The following is a 13,339-nucleotide window of genomic DNA, read 5'->3' as shown; positions in this document are numbered from 1 at the left end:
CTCCTCCAGCAAAAGCACCAGAGAAGTTATGGACACCAGACTAGCTGGCACTAGTGTGGTGGGTGAGGGTTCTCGGCTCTCCCCAATCGTTCAGCTCCAAGCCTGCTAGTGTCAAATCTGAGCCAGAGGTTTGGGAGGCTTGAGTCTCTGATTCTCTGACAAATTGGTTTCAAGGGGTGGCAGTGGACAACAGGTCATCCTCAGGGGGAGTCGTGTCTCGAGGGTTGACCGTGTCTTGGGGTGGTGTGAGATCCGCGACAGCTGGAGTGTAGGCCAAGAAGGATGTTATCAACCTTGGTGGCTATGGCTCTCACCTGAGGTTTCTTTTGAGAAGGAGTGCTCTTAGCTTCTGTAGCTCGTCTCTTATGAGTGTTGGGAGTGACGACACTCGACGGGGTCAGTCCAGGAGAGTCGGAAAGCAGGGCCTCAGCTTCAGCTAGCCTAGCTGATCTCACTGAAAGGGGCATGCAATAGCAGGTGCTGCATGCCTCAGCTGTAAGCACTTCCTACAAGTGCTCGAAGCCAAGGCAGGAGAGGCACTGATCACGGCCATCATCCGTCATAACTTAAGTGCGGCCATGCACAAACTGCGAGCATGAATTCCCAGAATCCTTTTTTTTTTTCTTGCTTAGTGATGGAGCGGAACCGGCCACCCCCGGATCAAAAGAACAACAACGACCAAAAGTCGCTGACAAAGGCTGCTGTGCTCAGCCCCTCGTTTCTCCATCATTTCCCCATCTCCCGCCTTACCTCCGTCTCCCGCACATATTTTCATCCAGTACACCTCCATCCCCTTAAAAGACCCCTCACTTTGACTTTTATAAAATATTACTATTCATGTATAGTGTGGTATTTGCCCTCTCGAAGGCTGGGGAAAATGAATGGTGCATTGCATCTCGCCGGGGTTCACTGCCAAAGCAAACAGCCATTCCTCACAGAGAGACGGGAATCTGTGAAATGTAGGGCTATTGTGTATAATTGAGAGGAGCAGGTTCAGTGTGGCGCGAATGCAGCGAGGGGGTCACAAAAAATAAACGGGTCTGTTTTTTTAAGCCTGTGTTCTGTGGTACATTAACAGGATTAGCATATAAGCTAAATAAAGTGGTGATAAGCCCAGTGGGGACTTGTCTTAGAGCTTGTCTGGGGTGAATAAGAAGCTGCTGCATATCCATTGAATGAAATCTCTTTTCCAGTCCCGGTACTGTTCGTCTGCCTGTTCTAATGGGCTGTAATCCGGACACCCATCACTGCATATTTTTATGGCTGTGTGGTATTTTCCTGCATGTGGAAAAGAGAAAAGTGCTTTGCCATTCGGCCATTTGCTGCAGTTATCTAGATTTAGAAAGCTGGTCACGACAAAGTTGTACAGACAGGCATTCATTCCATTATGACCCGCATGGTACTTTTAGGGCCAATAATGTCTTCATAAATAGAAATGGATAGATTATAAAGCCCTGGTACTGTCCTGACTCCGCTAATGTATATAAAGATAAAGCAACAAGTGCATTCAGTTGTAAAATGTAAACTAATATACTGACTGCATCATATGTTGCCTACTTACTTGGCCTGGAGTTTATATAAACTACTAGAAGGCAGTAGCCATTTCATTATTTTGAAGTTGACATGCCCTCGAAGTTGGAGATTCACCAACAAGGTTACTTGTTTTTTTCAAAATAAAAACACTATGCTGTCTTCCCTCATGTGATGAGCCCTACAGAACCAGGTTTATGTTGTGAATTCTAATACATTTTCTGAACTTTATATTCCATATAGTGTAGGGAAAATGTGAAAATACAAGATGTTGTACTGAAAGCAAAAGAAAAAAAACATTTGAATCTTGGTATCTAGCTGAAACATCATTGCTGTCAAAAACTCAGTATATCATCGTGTATAGTGTTGTTTCACTGTAATGTATTAAAATTCTTGTCTGTGTCTTGTTCCAAATGGATGATTCTCAAATTTGGGTTCCAGTGTTAGGGTTTACAGTCTTTTCAAGAGTGCACTTTATGGGAGAGAGGTTATTCAGCAGGGTATAAATGTGAACATTGTGTATTTGACATTTTTAGGGGAGTGTGATAAAAGACACCAGTTCGGCCTTCACGGAAATATATGCTTGTTTTGTTGAAACCACTTGGAGCAGAGCATTTTAGAGCTGGTTCTTAAGTGTGCTATCCAACGGTTTATATGGGAAGCCCCTCTTCTTCCTCATAGAAAGTACATTATATCACTGAAACAAAAGCCTTACCTTCACCAGTGAAAGCCTCCCTTTGAGAAGTTCACAAGAGTCTAAGCTCTTGAGAAGCTTTTGTCGGCCTGATTTCTTGATAGCTGCATTCAGGAGGCAAATTAACAGTGGGAAGATTTTCTGTGTAATCAACTTTGAACAATTTTATTAGTGCTCGGTTTGGGGTATTGGGTCACAGTCAGTAAAACTTAAGGGCAAGTTTAATGGTCTCAGAAGAATCTTTAAAGTGAAAACCGAAAGTTAATGTATGTTCTTTTGGAAAAGTAATGTTTTAAGGCTGCTGGATGCTGGATTTTTCATGATTTCTTTTTATAGCCCTACTTGAAAAGATTTCTTTTTCTTTGGTCCAGTGGCATTTTTACAGTGTTTTTATGCAAGCGAGCAGGGTGAGCTGATAGCCGAGTGCGGCATGGGACTATGGAGGCAGCCGAGGACGATGCGGGGGTGGGTGGGGGGGGTTAAAGTCAACAAACCCTCTCCCACATAGCCCAACTCCAGCAGAGCTGCCCATAGCTGCCCAGCTCCATTGTTCTCTGTAAAAAGAGCGTGTTTGAGTCCACTGCTGCACTCGCAACCTCTGCTAGACCTTTGACTTGTCAAAGTATCGCTTTGAATTATCAAGCTGTGCTCGTAGGCCACAAAATGCATCTAGTTTTTGCTCTTGTGGCGAAGCGGGCAATTGTCAGCAGGGCAATATATGGGCGAGCGATATGCCATGTTGATGTTTGGTGTCCATGAGGCTGAGACCCCAGAGTTCAAGCTGCAGGTTTACAGCTTCAGTAACACCAGAGAAGACTGAAAGGCAAGGGTTAAACCTGTGCGGTTGCTCTCTATTTTTACAGTGATACGTGAGTGACAGTGTCTCAGACAGTTTGGCCCTGATCTCCCCTTCTGTGTTTTTCCAGTCCTGCCCTTCCTTATGTATGGAACTGTCAGGGAATTCATGGAATGTCTGGCTTTTCCCCCTTTTTAAAATGTTTTTATTTCCACAAAAGAAGAAAAAAGGTTTTTTATTAAATTGATATATAATTCTTTATTTCACACAAATGTATATCACAGATCGGAAAAATGAATAGGCCGAACTGCTATTGTACGGTGATACCGAGGTTCACATCCTTTTTTAAACTGTGCGCCTGGATGGTCGGATAACCTTTCCAATAACTCTGCCGTCTTTTTTTAGCTGCTTTGTGCTGCTTTCCGAGGCTATCCGCTCGCTCTGCTTTTGCGTTGCATGTGTATTTTTTTCCGTTCCGCTGGTTATGAGGAAATACCTATTGCTACAGCTGAGAACCTTTTCAGTAAGAAACCGTAAATGTGTCGTTTCAGTGCGTACTGCACTGTGTATACATTATGTAACATGTTGGTTAACCTGAATACCTCCATGGATGCCATAATTAACTCATCCCGATCCTGGATTCTTGTCAATGGCCAAAGGGGTGTGTGGGTGGACAGCAAAATGCTTTGGCATAATACAGTAATTTTCCACATGATGCAACTCAACAAACCCTCTTCTCCCTTCATTAACTTCAACCATTTTCTTGGTGCACAACCCTTGTTATTGCTGCAGCCATTGCTGGAACCTCGACCAGCGTAACTTCTTTAATGAGATATTAGGGGAAAAAAGGCTTTGATTTTGACTCGATACTGTTGCTTTAATGTATAATTTCCTGAGTCCCTGCACTGGAGCTGGTGCTGTGTGCCAAACATGCTGAACCCGTTAAGCGCACCGGCTCTTTAAGGAAACCGCGGGGGTGAGGTACGATGGCTTTCAAAGAGCAGCAAGCCCTTTGAAGCTACGTGGCTGGGATCTGCCAGGTATGCTGCCTCAGCGCTTTGAACAGCATTCCCCCCTCTCCCGGTTTCGTGCAATCTGCTGAGAACAGACTATGCCCATCTCCAGGACATGGATGCAGTTAACCCTTCGTGCGAGCTGTTGTGGAGGCCCACAACATCTTCTTTAGAATTGAGCGAACACAGAAAGGCAAATGGATACTACTACCCAGATATTTTGCAAGCCAAAAAACGGTTTTCTTCAGTGAAGTTTGAAACCTCAGGTTTTGCTGAAAGCATGAAATTTGTCTGAACAAATTGAATAAAAATGATGCAAAAACAGACAATAAAGAGCTACCCAAGTTGATTTATTTTACCAGCACCCAATCTTGTGTTCATAACAACATACATCAGTTCTATTTTTTAACTAACCTTACAGACTGGGATTTCGGAACTTTTACTGTGCACTGTGAGGCTTGAATGTTCCTTACGCTCTTGGGTTGTACTTTTGTTGAGTAGTAATAGAAGTGATTTGGATTTGTGATTAATGGTCATTATGCTGGGATATTTACATTTTGGATACAACAATGTATGTAATCCCAATTCAGAAAGCTTCACACATCTAACATTCTCATACACGGACACCTAAGTTTAGTCCCCTTGACTCAAATTCCATTTCTTTACCAAAGATCCTCCCCCACATGCACACTCCATTTTTAGCTGTAATTCAACCTTCTTCTGGATTTGTGCTGGTAAGGTTTGAGGTTATGATTCCAGTAAATTCCTAGGATCAGATTTTGATTGGAATAAAGAGATCGCTTTGGGAAATGAAATCGGAAATAGGAAATTAACGTGTCTGCTTAGTTCTGGCATAGGAGTAAAAGGATGGTTGGTTCTGTTGTAACACTTCTCTTCTCCAAACTCCTGAAGAACAACCGCAGGTAGTTAGCCAATCACGAAGCTGCAGAATGAGTTCCAGTGATGTCAGTTTCTTCCTGTTCAGCCAAGTTCCCTTTAAAAAATTGAAACCACTTTAAGCACAAGAGATTTCTTTGTAAGAACGTCTAATTAATAGGGATTTCTCTACTGTAGTGAAGCATTAGCAGGTCTCTGTTTAGAGTTGGTGTTCAATTTGGAAATTCAGGCATGGAATACTTCATGCATCTGAATGACTGCCAATAGCCTTAATGTTTGCCTAACACTAGTGTGGTTTAATTCCTATATATAGCATAGCCTGCAGGTAATATGCAGAAACGATTCTGCCTTTAATTTCTTGCTCTGAATTTTTATCCGCAAATGTGTTGAGCACATAAAAGCCATTAGGATAACGCCATCCATCAATTTACCTCTAAAAAGAAATCACAAGAAAAAGAACGCTGAAAAAAATCTCTGAAAGGCTTTAGTGGGGGTGGGGGGGAAGGAGGACATTGTGCAAAAAGTTTTTTTTTTTTTTTTTTTTTAGTTTGATGTCCTCCTTTTAATAAAAAGTTTCACCTTAATTGTAACCAGATGTGGCGGTATGCACCAGGAATTCCCTGAGGTACGAGCTGGAGAAATTCCACTCTCAGATAATGGGACTGTGTAAATGAGTGGACAGAGGTGCTACTGTGAAGGCCTGCAGGGCGAGGACAGATTTAACCCTTCCTTACGGCCTTCGACCGTAGCGCTAGCACATCTGAAACGGGAGGCCCGGCATCGCCCCTCTGCACAGATCCGGCTCGCTCCCTGTGAGGCACTGACCGTACATTCTGTGTTGCATCGCCGTGGCTTTCTGGGCAGACCCGAGAGAGAAAATGACTAGGCACTGGAAATGGCAGACCGATTTGCGCCCGATGACATCCACATGGTGAGCCGCAGAAGTTGAAACATGATGTCAATGCGGTGCGGCCATTTTCCCACGTTCCCCGCCGAGTCAGATTTATGCTTTCAGCACATGCGTGCGCGGTGTTGTTTTAAGTCCTATCAGCTCATTCTGGTAATTGTGACAGGGATTGTTCTGTCACCCAGTCGCGGTGGCCTCCGGAATGTTCCAAAAAGCCTGCCGCCCTCCTGTAGTACCAGTGATGGGAAATTTGTCTGCGGCCATTTGGATGTCCTCCTTCGACGAATAATGTCTGACTAATGACTAATATTGTGCTGAAATTGAATGGCTTGGGACTGTTGCTCTTGATGGGGGACACAGGCAGCTTATGTTCCCACTCCTTGACTCCCATAGTGCACCAGAGACCGAGGATAAAACGGGATAGAAGAGACTTACATTAAGTACATTTATGGGCTATAAATCAGCAGGCCGGGTCAGCTCTTTTGTTTTTATACGGTCATATGAAATCTTACACTATCTTTTGGGGGTTCGCACAGAGTTCTGCATGTGAAACGCAGACATGCATTTCGAGGAGTAGCCTGGATAGGACCAGGGGGGTCAAAGCGGCTGTTGCACTGTATGTGATATCAAATGGGAATTACATCACTATTTTGCATGAATTAAAAAAAACTAAGGGTATTTTCAGCTCTGCAAGTTTGGCATATTTTAAATGGAGCCAGTAAACATTACAGAATGTTTTTGTGTAACATTCATCTCACCCTCCCTCTGTGATAAAGGAACTTTATCAGCTTCCTGCATTCTGATTGCCCTTAAAACAAGACATTCTTTTCTGGCCGACAGGCCGCCTGGCCTATTTGCTTCTTCTGAACTTGGCTTGTGCCAAGCTTTCAAAGAATGGCCGTAAAAGCAATAGTAAGTTGCAAGGAGAGATAATCTGGTAACAAATGCATGGAGCCGCTCAGAGGTTTAATTTTCCAGGTTGTTGCTTTGTGAGGCACATAAAACGTAGCACTTTTAGAGAGGGGAGTCAGGGGTTATGTTTTCAATGCGACTGGTGTTTGCGATAGGGTCGCCGTTGCAATGGCGCCTGCATTAGCGTGCTTTGATGGGAAAGATTTGCAGGTGGAGCAGACGCGGCCCTGTCTGCAACGCTGACCCCTCACCCCTGCCATGGTTTTGCAGGGTGACGCAAGGAGGGAAATGGGGCGGTAAATGTGTTGATCCCATATTTCAATACAATAGATGTCCACTTTCTGATTCACATTATCTGCGTGAGCTTGCATTATCGGCTTTCTGTAAGTAGTGACTGATAACAGACTTTGAACTTCTAGCTGGATTTGTAACTTCCTGTGCAGTGATTGGATTTAAGCTGCCAGCTCCAACCTTGAGAAGGTGGAGCATGTAATTCCTGGAAGTGCTCCCGTGGCCCACAGAGTTCTTCCTGTTTGTTGGGCCTCAGGTCTCTGCCTTGCCTCGTGTCTGTGACCTTGAGCCTAGAGAGGCCAGCACCCAGGCAGGAGCAGATCATGATGAGTGTTCTTCACCCAGTGTGCACCGCTCCTATCCTCCTCGCTCAGGAAACTTAGGTCTTGGATATGGTCCTGGGTGTGTTTTCATTTCAGGCGAAGTTGGCTGAATTTACTGAGGCTTGTCTCTTGACACCCCCCCCCCCCCATTCAGGCATAGCAACCATCCTCTGGCCTTTAGTTGTTATAATGCGGATAATATGGTTACAGTTTCTACACTGAAAAAACACCCTGCAGCTTTGTTTTTAACAATGAGGTGGTTGATAAAATGCTGACAGGTTGAAAAACATTTACATGATTAATGATGGTCATCAAAGCGTCAATGGAAAAACCTTCTTTTAACATTTGGGCAGCCATACAAACCCAACGGTTGTTCTCTGCTTTTTGCTATGACAGGTCGGTGCTCCGGGCTCTTGTCAGCTGAATAAACTGAGTGCATTTTATGAAATAATGATGTGATGATGCATAGCATGAACTGTCTAAGCACAGTTGCATCTTAGTGTGCAAATTCAAAGCTGACCAAATTCTGCTCTTAGTCAGCCGTTTACACACCGGTTATATGTGTGACATCTGCTATCTCTCTCTCTTTCTGTTCTGATCTATCTGCAGTGTCTCCTGAAGGTTTTGACTAGTTAACTCTTGGACCATTGAGAATAAGCTTGAAGAAAGCAAAAGCTGAAGCTCCTAGCAGGCTTAACACCATGTTCTAGGGGGTTAAGTACGAAGCGAAAGCTCTGAATTGGAGGTTAATGGCACAAGAAGGAGAGTGCGTTCATGTTTGGTGTGCAGTGCCAGTGAAAGCAGCCAGCTGTCCGCGGTCGGCGGATGGTGTGGCCTGCTGTTCTTCATACCGAGTGCTCCCTGCCCTCACTGCTTTGCCAGGTCCGTGGCCCACTGGCCACAGCCACTCAGTGCAGCTTGTTTAATATGTTGACCTTTCCCGCTCCGTATAAATGGACTGACGTGTGTTCCTGATCCATTGAAAGCAGCCCAATCCAGTTTGGGAAAACATGATGAACGTACAATAAGGACGGGCTCTTGTGACTGAACTGCAATTACATTACATTGCAGTTCAGATTTATCTCCTGGTCATTTCTCTGTAGCGGGTTTGTGTGACCACTTTTGAGTTCTGTTTTTCGACAGGGGCCCGTGGGACGATGGGGATAGCCTGTGTGATGGAGATGGACAGGGTGCCTACAGCCTGGTCACGGGGGTTTCCCCGCAGCAACGCTACCACCCCACCTCAGGCAGCTACCAGCTGCAGTTTGCCATCCAGCAGCTCCAGCAGCAGAAGATGCAGTCCCGACAGCTGCTGGACCACAGTCGAGCTCGCCACCAGGTCAGTCTGCCCTCCATTTCAAAGCAGGTCTGTGGTTGTTTCATTTCTCCTTTGTTTTACTCTGATTCTTGCAGTGCAGGTAACTGGGTGTGCAACACCAAGGTTCAAATCCCAGGTCAGGCGCTATAGCTGCAACCTTGAGCAACCAGCTGCAGCCTTGAACCTCGGCTCCAGCACGTGTGCAGAGCTGTCCCATGTAGCGATAGGGGGTAAGATGCCGGCTGTGGAATCCTCTTTTCAGTGGAGATCATCCAGTGAACCAGGAGAAATACAAAATTTACATGGCTAAATGGCACCCCAATCGCGGAATCACCCCGTTACATTATTTTAGTCTGACTATATTCATATTTAAGATTAATCCGACACACACATTGTCTAGCTTTAACTGCTAACTAGACGCTATGTTGCTAGTGTTGCATGTGCTCATTCAGGACATTTTTGTACAGCACTTATTCCAATAATTTATATTTTGTTGGACAAGATATAAGTATGTACCCTTACTTTCACTATTGCAACCCAATATCCTAACTGTTTTTTTTTGGGAGTTTATTCTACTTAAAAAAGAAATGAGTCACTAGCTAATCATCAACTCACAAGGGGAAAAAGCTGAATGCGGGGAAAAAAAGAGAATGTTTTGTTTGAATAAGGAGGTATTTGAAGGTTCTTCAAGAACATAAGTTCTTACTCAAATTCGACACCAAAAATTACATTTGTCTCTTTTTTCCATTATAAAGCTGCAGAGCAATTAAAGTTTTTTTAATGGCAAAATGCACTTGAACCTAAGGACCACCCATAATAGTCATGTGCAATGAATCAACCAATAAAAAACTGATTACCAATATTTTTGATCGCAGCCTGTTCCTAGGAAGACTATTGCTATTATCTGTTCCAACAATTAAAGGTCATGGGTCTTTCAGCAGAAATAATAAACCGACACTGATGAATAATGTTGTTATTTTGCACTTATTCTCAAGAGAAATTAACCAGGATTACACAATGCCTCCATGTCTTTGCCAGAAATGAATGTTTCTAAAGAGATGGGTTGCTCAGTGTGGTACAGGCAGCCTGTGTATGCTGTTTACTATTGTTTGGTAGTACAGTTGTCCAGTGCAGTGGTGGAATGGACCATTAGTGTATTGGCAGTGTATTCTTCTTTATATGGTTGACAGGTAAGGCTTGTGGCTATTTCGAAATCCATGCGGGACTGGTGGCTCTGAGTAGGCCTTAATGGTGCCAGGGGGGTTGGTTACAACCTTAGTTACTGGAGAGGTCCATTTGTTACTGCCGTTCTGTGCATGGGGAACACTAGTGGTAAATGAAGGGTATCTGATGGAAGGGGGTTTGGTTTGGGACACTAGACTTCACAATTGAGCTTTCTTGTGGGCTCAACTCAATGAAACATTGGCGAAGGAAGGTGCCCACTCGACAACCCCTGTGGAATACTCACATTTGCACTGTTTTTGTGGAGTGTACAATTGTTGGTCATTGCGTGGTTATTTGGTTTGTAGGAACCATGTTAGATTAGGAACATCTGAGCTGAGCCTGTGGCTGAAAATCATGGGATCTTAGATAGTCTTTGGAGAGAGGGGCAAGTCAGGGTTGATGGAACCAAGATACAGTTTGAAGTGGCTCTGAAATGTCATATGAGGATATTGCACCCTGTGTGTTTTCCGTTACGGTATATACCATTGGACCGAAGATAAGGAATCTTAAGTGGTTCTTGCTTTTTCTGTTCAGTGTTATCCTAAAGTAAATCTGAAAAGTGCACTATGGGGTGAGCAGTGATGCTCTTTTTTTTTAAAGAGTTGGAAGAGGCCAAGGGCAGCTGAGCAGGCTCCAAGCCCTGGGACTTCAATTGTGTTTTTGCGTCAAAAACAGTTTAGTTCCAATCTCGATTTCCTTTGATTGAGGTTCAACGGAATGCTAGAAGCTCTTGTTCCCCCCCCCTCCCCCAAAATTTTTCGCATTTATTGAAATGAAGTCTTGTATGTAAACAGTCTTCTGAGTGCTATTGAGTTGTATAGGGCAGGAAAACTTAATTCTGCTGAGAAAAGTCAGGAAGCCCCTGTATTTTCGTCTGTGCAGTATCAACTGCTTGTTTATTTTAAACAATGGTATTGCCCCATTCCCGGCTAAAAGCTCACACAGTGCTGCATGCTCATGTCTCTTGTGTTAGCATTAGCGAAAGTATTCTGGGAGTCTCCCTTTAAACCACAAACAAATTGGAATCTATGAAGAATGAATTTGCTGGGAACTCAATGCAAGCATAGTTTTTCACAACCAGAAGTCGCGCACCCCCCAGACCTTTGTTCTCCTCTTTTCTTCCCTCTAATTTTGATAGAGCAACTTCACTGGAAATCATGTGATCAGTTGCCTCAAGTAATCTACAGTACACTCAGTGAGCACTTTATTAGGTATTTATTAGACTTTATACCAATATTATACTTATTGGTCTTCTGCTGCTGCAGCCTATCCACTTAAGGTTTGACACATTGTGTCTTCCTCATACCACTGTTGTAATATGTAGTTATTTGCGTTAGTCACCTTCCTGTCAGCTTTGACCAGGCCCTCTGACCTCTCTCATTAACAATGTGTTTCTGCCTGCAAAACTGCCGCTCACTGGATGTCTTTTGTTTTTCGCACCATTCTCTGCACACTCTAGAGTCTGTTGTGTGTGGAAATAACAGGAGATCAGCAGTTTCTGAGATACTCAAACCACCCTTTCTGGCACAAACAATCATTCCATGATCAGAGTAATTTAGATCACATTCCGTTCCCATTCTGACATTTGGTCTGAACAACAGATGAACCTCTTAACCACGTCTGCATGCTTTTATGCATTTAGTTACTGCCACCTGATTGGCTGATTGGCGGAAGTATTTGCATTAACAAGCTAGTGTACAGGTCTACCTAATAAAGTGCTCACTGAGTGAGTTGTTGTGTATGATTTTTGTCATTTGCTGAAACAAAATCTGAAAAATGATCCAAGGTACTGTCGGAGAAAATGGAAACCCACAACTTTTCATTTTCAAAGCATTGGAAGCTACCACAGTGTGGATTGGGCTTGTGCTCTCCGGTGTCAGAAAACCCGGGCCACTGTCAATCAGTGACACAGCTTTGCCCTTGGACATGACTGAGCTGTCGGGGTTTGAGCGAGTGGATGCACTCATTTATTCATTTTTCGGTAATGGCGATTGTGCTGACGTCAGTGTTTCTGCTCGAGGTTGGGTCTAATTAATACAAGTGAGGTGATGTTTTTCTTGGCCCGAATGGCGCATTTACGCAAGAGTTTCTGTGAAAGTGATCCCTGTAACCTCTCTGCTCCCTCCCCTCCCCGCTCCCTGATTGAGGAGAGTTCACCAGTTCACACTGCCGCACCAATCACCAGGGCCTCCTCGCCGTAACCGGGCAAAAGAAACGCTGACCGTCTCTCTGCCGTGATGATGATGATGATGATGATAAATACGCGACAGGAAATAATCTGCCGCGTTAATTGGTGTGCGCAATCATTTGAAACGTGGCCGAGACACCGACCAGTTGTTCTCCTCACACAAAGCGGCCATTTACAGGCCGTGGTCGGGGTTTGTGAAAGGCTGCCTCTTGAGTCGCTGACTGTCAGCAACCCTAAACCCCCCCCAACCCCAAGTCTGCCCTCAACTTACTCTTTCTACTACCTTCACCGTGAGCTTGTACCCACAGACGCTGCAATTACCTTTTGCGCATTCAACTTGGTTGCAACTTTATTTGTTTATGTAAAAATGTGTGGTTGCTATTCTACTTTTTCAGACCATTTTAGCTCTTAGCTTAGACCCAGGGTGGCAGCACATATTCATAACTGTGTTTATTCATTCGGTTGAACGGCACAAGAACTGTGGAATTGTCCTTTGCGATTACTGTCCGGGTCGGTTCTTCGCCTGAATGCGCTTGAATGATATTGAACAACCATGAACAACAACAATGAACAAAATGGCCATTGAACTGCCAACCCGGTGAAAACGCACTGAAAACCACTCTCTGAATCGGTTCACGGTCGTTCAGCGTTCAGTGGTGTGATGCGTGCGCCGCACCGTCACGTAGCAGCTGCTCAGCCTGTGTTTATACAGTCCTGTAAGGCCTCTTAAAGCACATCTCTGGGAGAGCTGAATGCCGGTGTTCGGCGCTAGTGGAGTGTCGAGCTGTCGGAGGGGAGCTCTGGGTCACCGGCTGCTCTGTGGAACTCGCTGCTCACGGGAGGTTTGAAGAGCAGCAGTGGGATTTCTCCCTGGCCTTCGCAGCCAGGTGTGGAACTGCCTTGGAGACGGGCGAGGACCGCGGGTCTGGTGTCGTTCAGCCCCTCCCCCACCCGCCCCGTTAAGAATTAAGGCTATGAAGGTAGCAGAAGAAAAAGGGAGGACAGACAGGAAAGGATATATATTTTTTAGTTTTTGTTATCTTCTCAGACAAATTGCCGTTGTCACCATCTAAAGTATCAGTGCTGGGTCCTTAATTCACACTGGGGCCCACATTCACACCAAAGTATTGTTATTATTGTTTAGAATTAAGGCTTAAACACACTATGAGGTTCTTTAAAATTATGTCACGCCCACGCACTTATTTTCATGAGTTGTATGACAGCTGAACTTGTGGTGCCAGGACGG

At 44.5% G+C, this 13,339-nt stretch overlaps 1 protein-coding gene across 1 annotated transcript in view; it reads left to right on the top strand.

Moving 5' to 3' along the window:
* ttll5 (tubulin tyrosine ligase-like family, member 5) overlaps positions 1-13,339 on the top strand; it is an 87,441-nt gene that overhangs the window by 54,443 nt on the left and 19,659 nt on the right. Inside the window, exon 29 of the mRNA XM_061243578.1 lies at positions 8,507-8,702. Coding sequence (XP_061099562.1) covers positions 8,507-8,702 — 196 coding nt within the window. The remainder of the gene's footprint in view (positions 1-8,506; positions 8,703-13,339) is intronic.

This window comes from Conger conger, chromosome 1 (genome assembly GCF_963514075.1).
Source record: "Conger conger chromosome 1, fConCon1.1, whole genome shotgun sequence".
Classification (NCBI taxonomy): Eukaryota; Metazoa; Chordata; class Actinopteri; order Anguilliformes; family Congridae; genus Conger; species Conger conger.
This window is presented reverse-complemented; position numbering and strand designations above follow the sequence as displayed.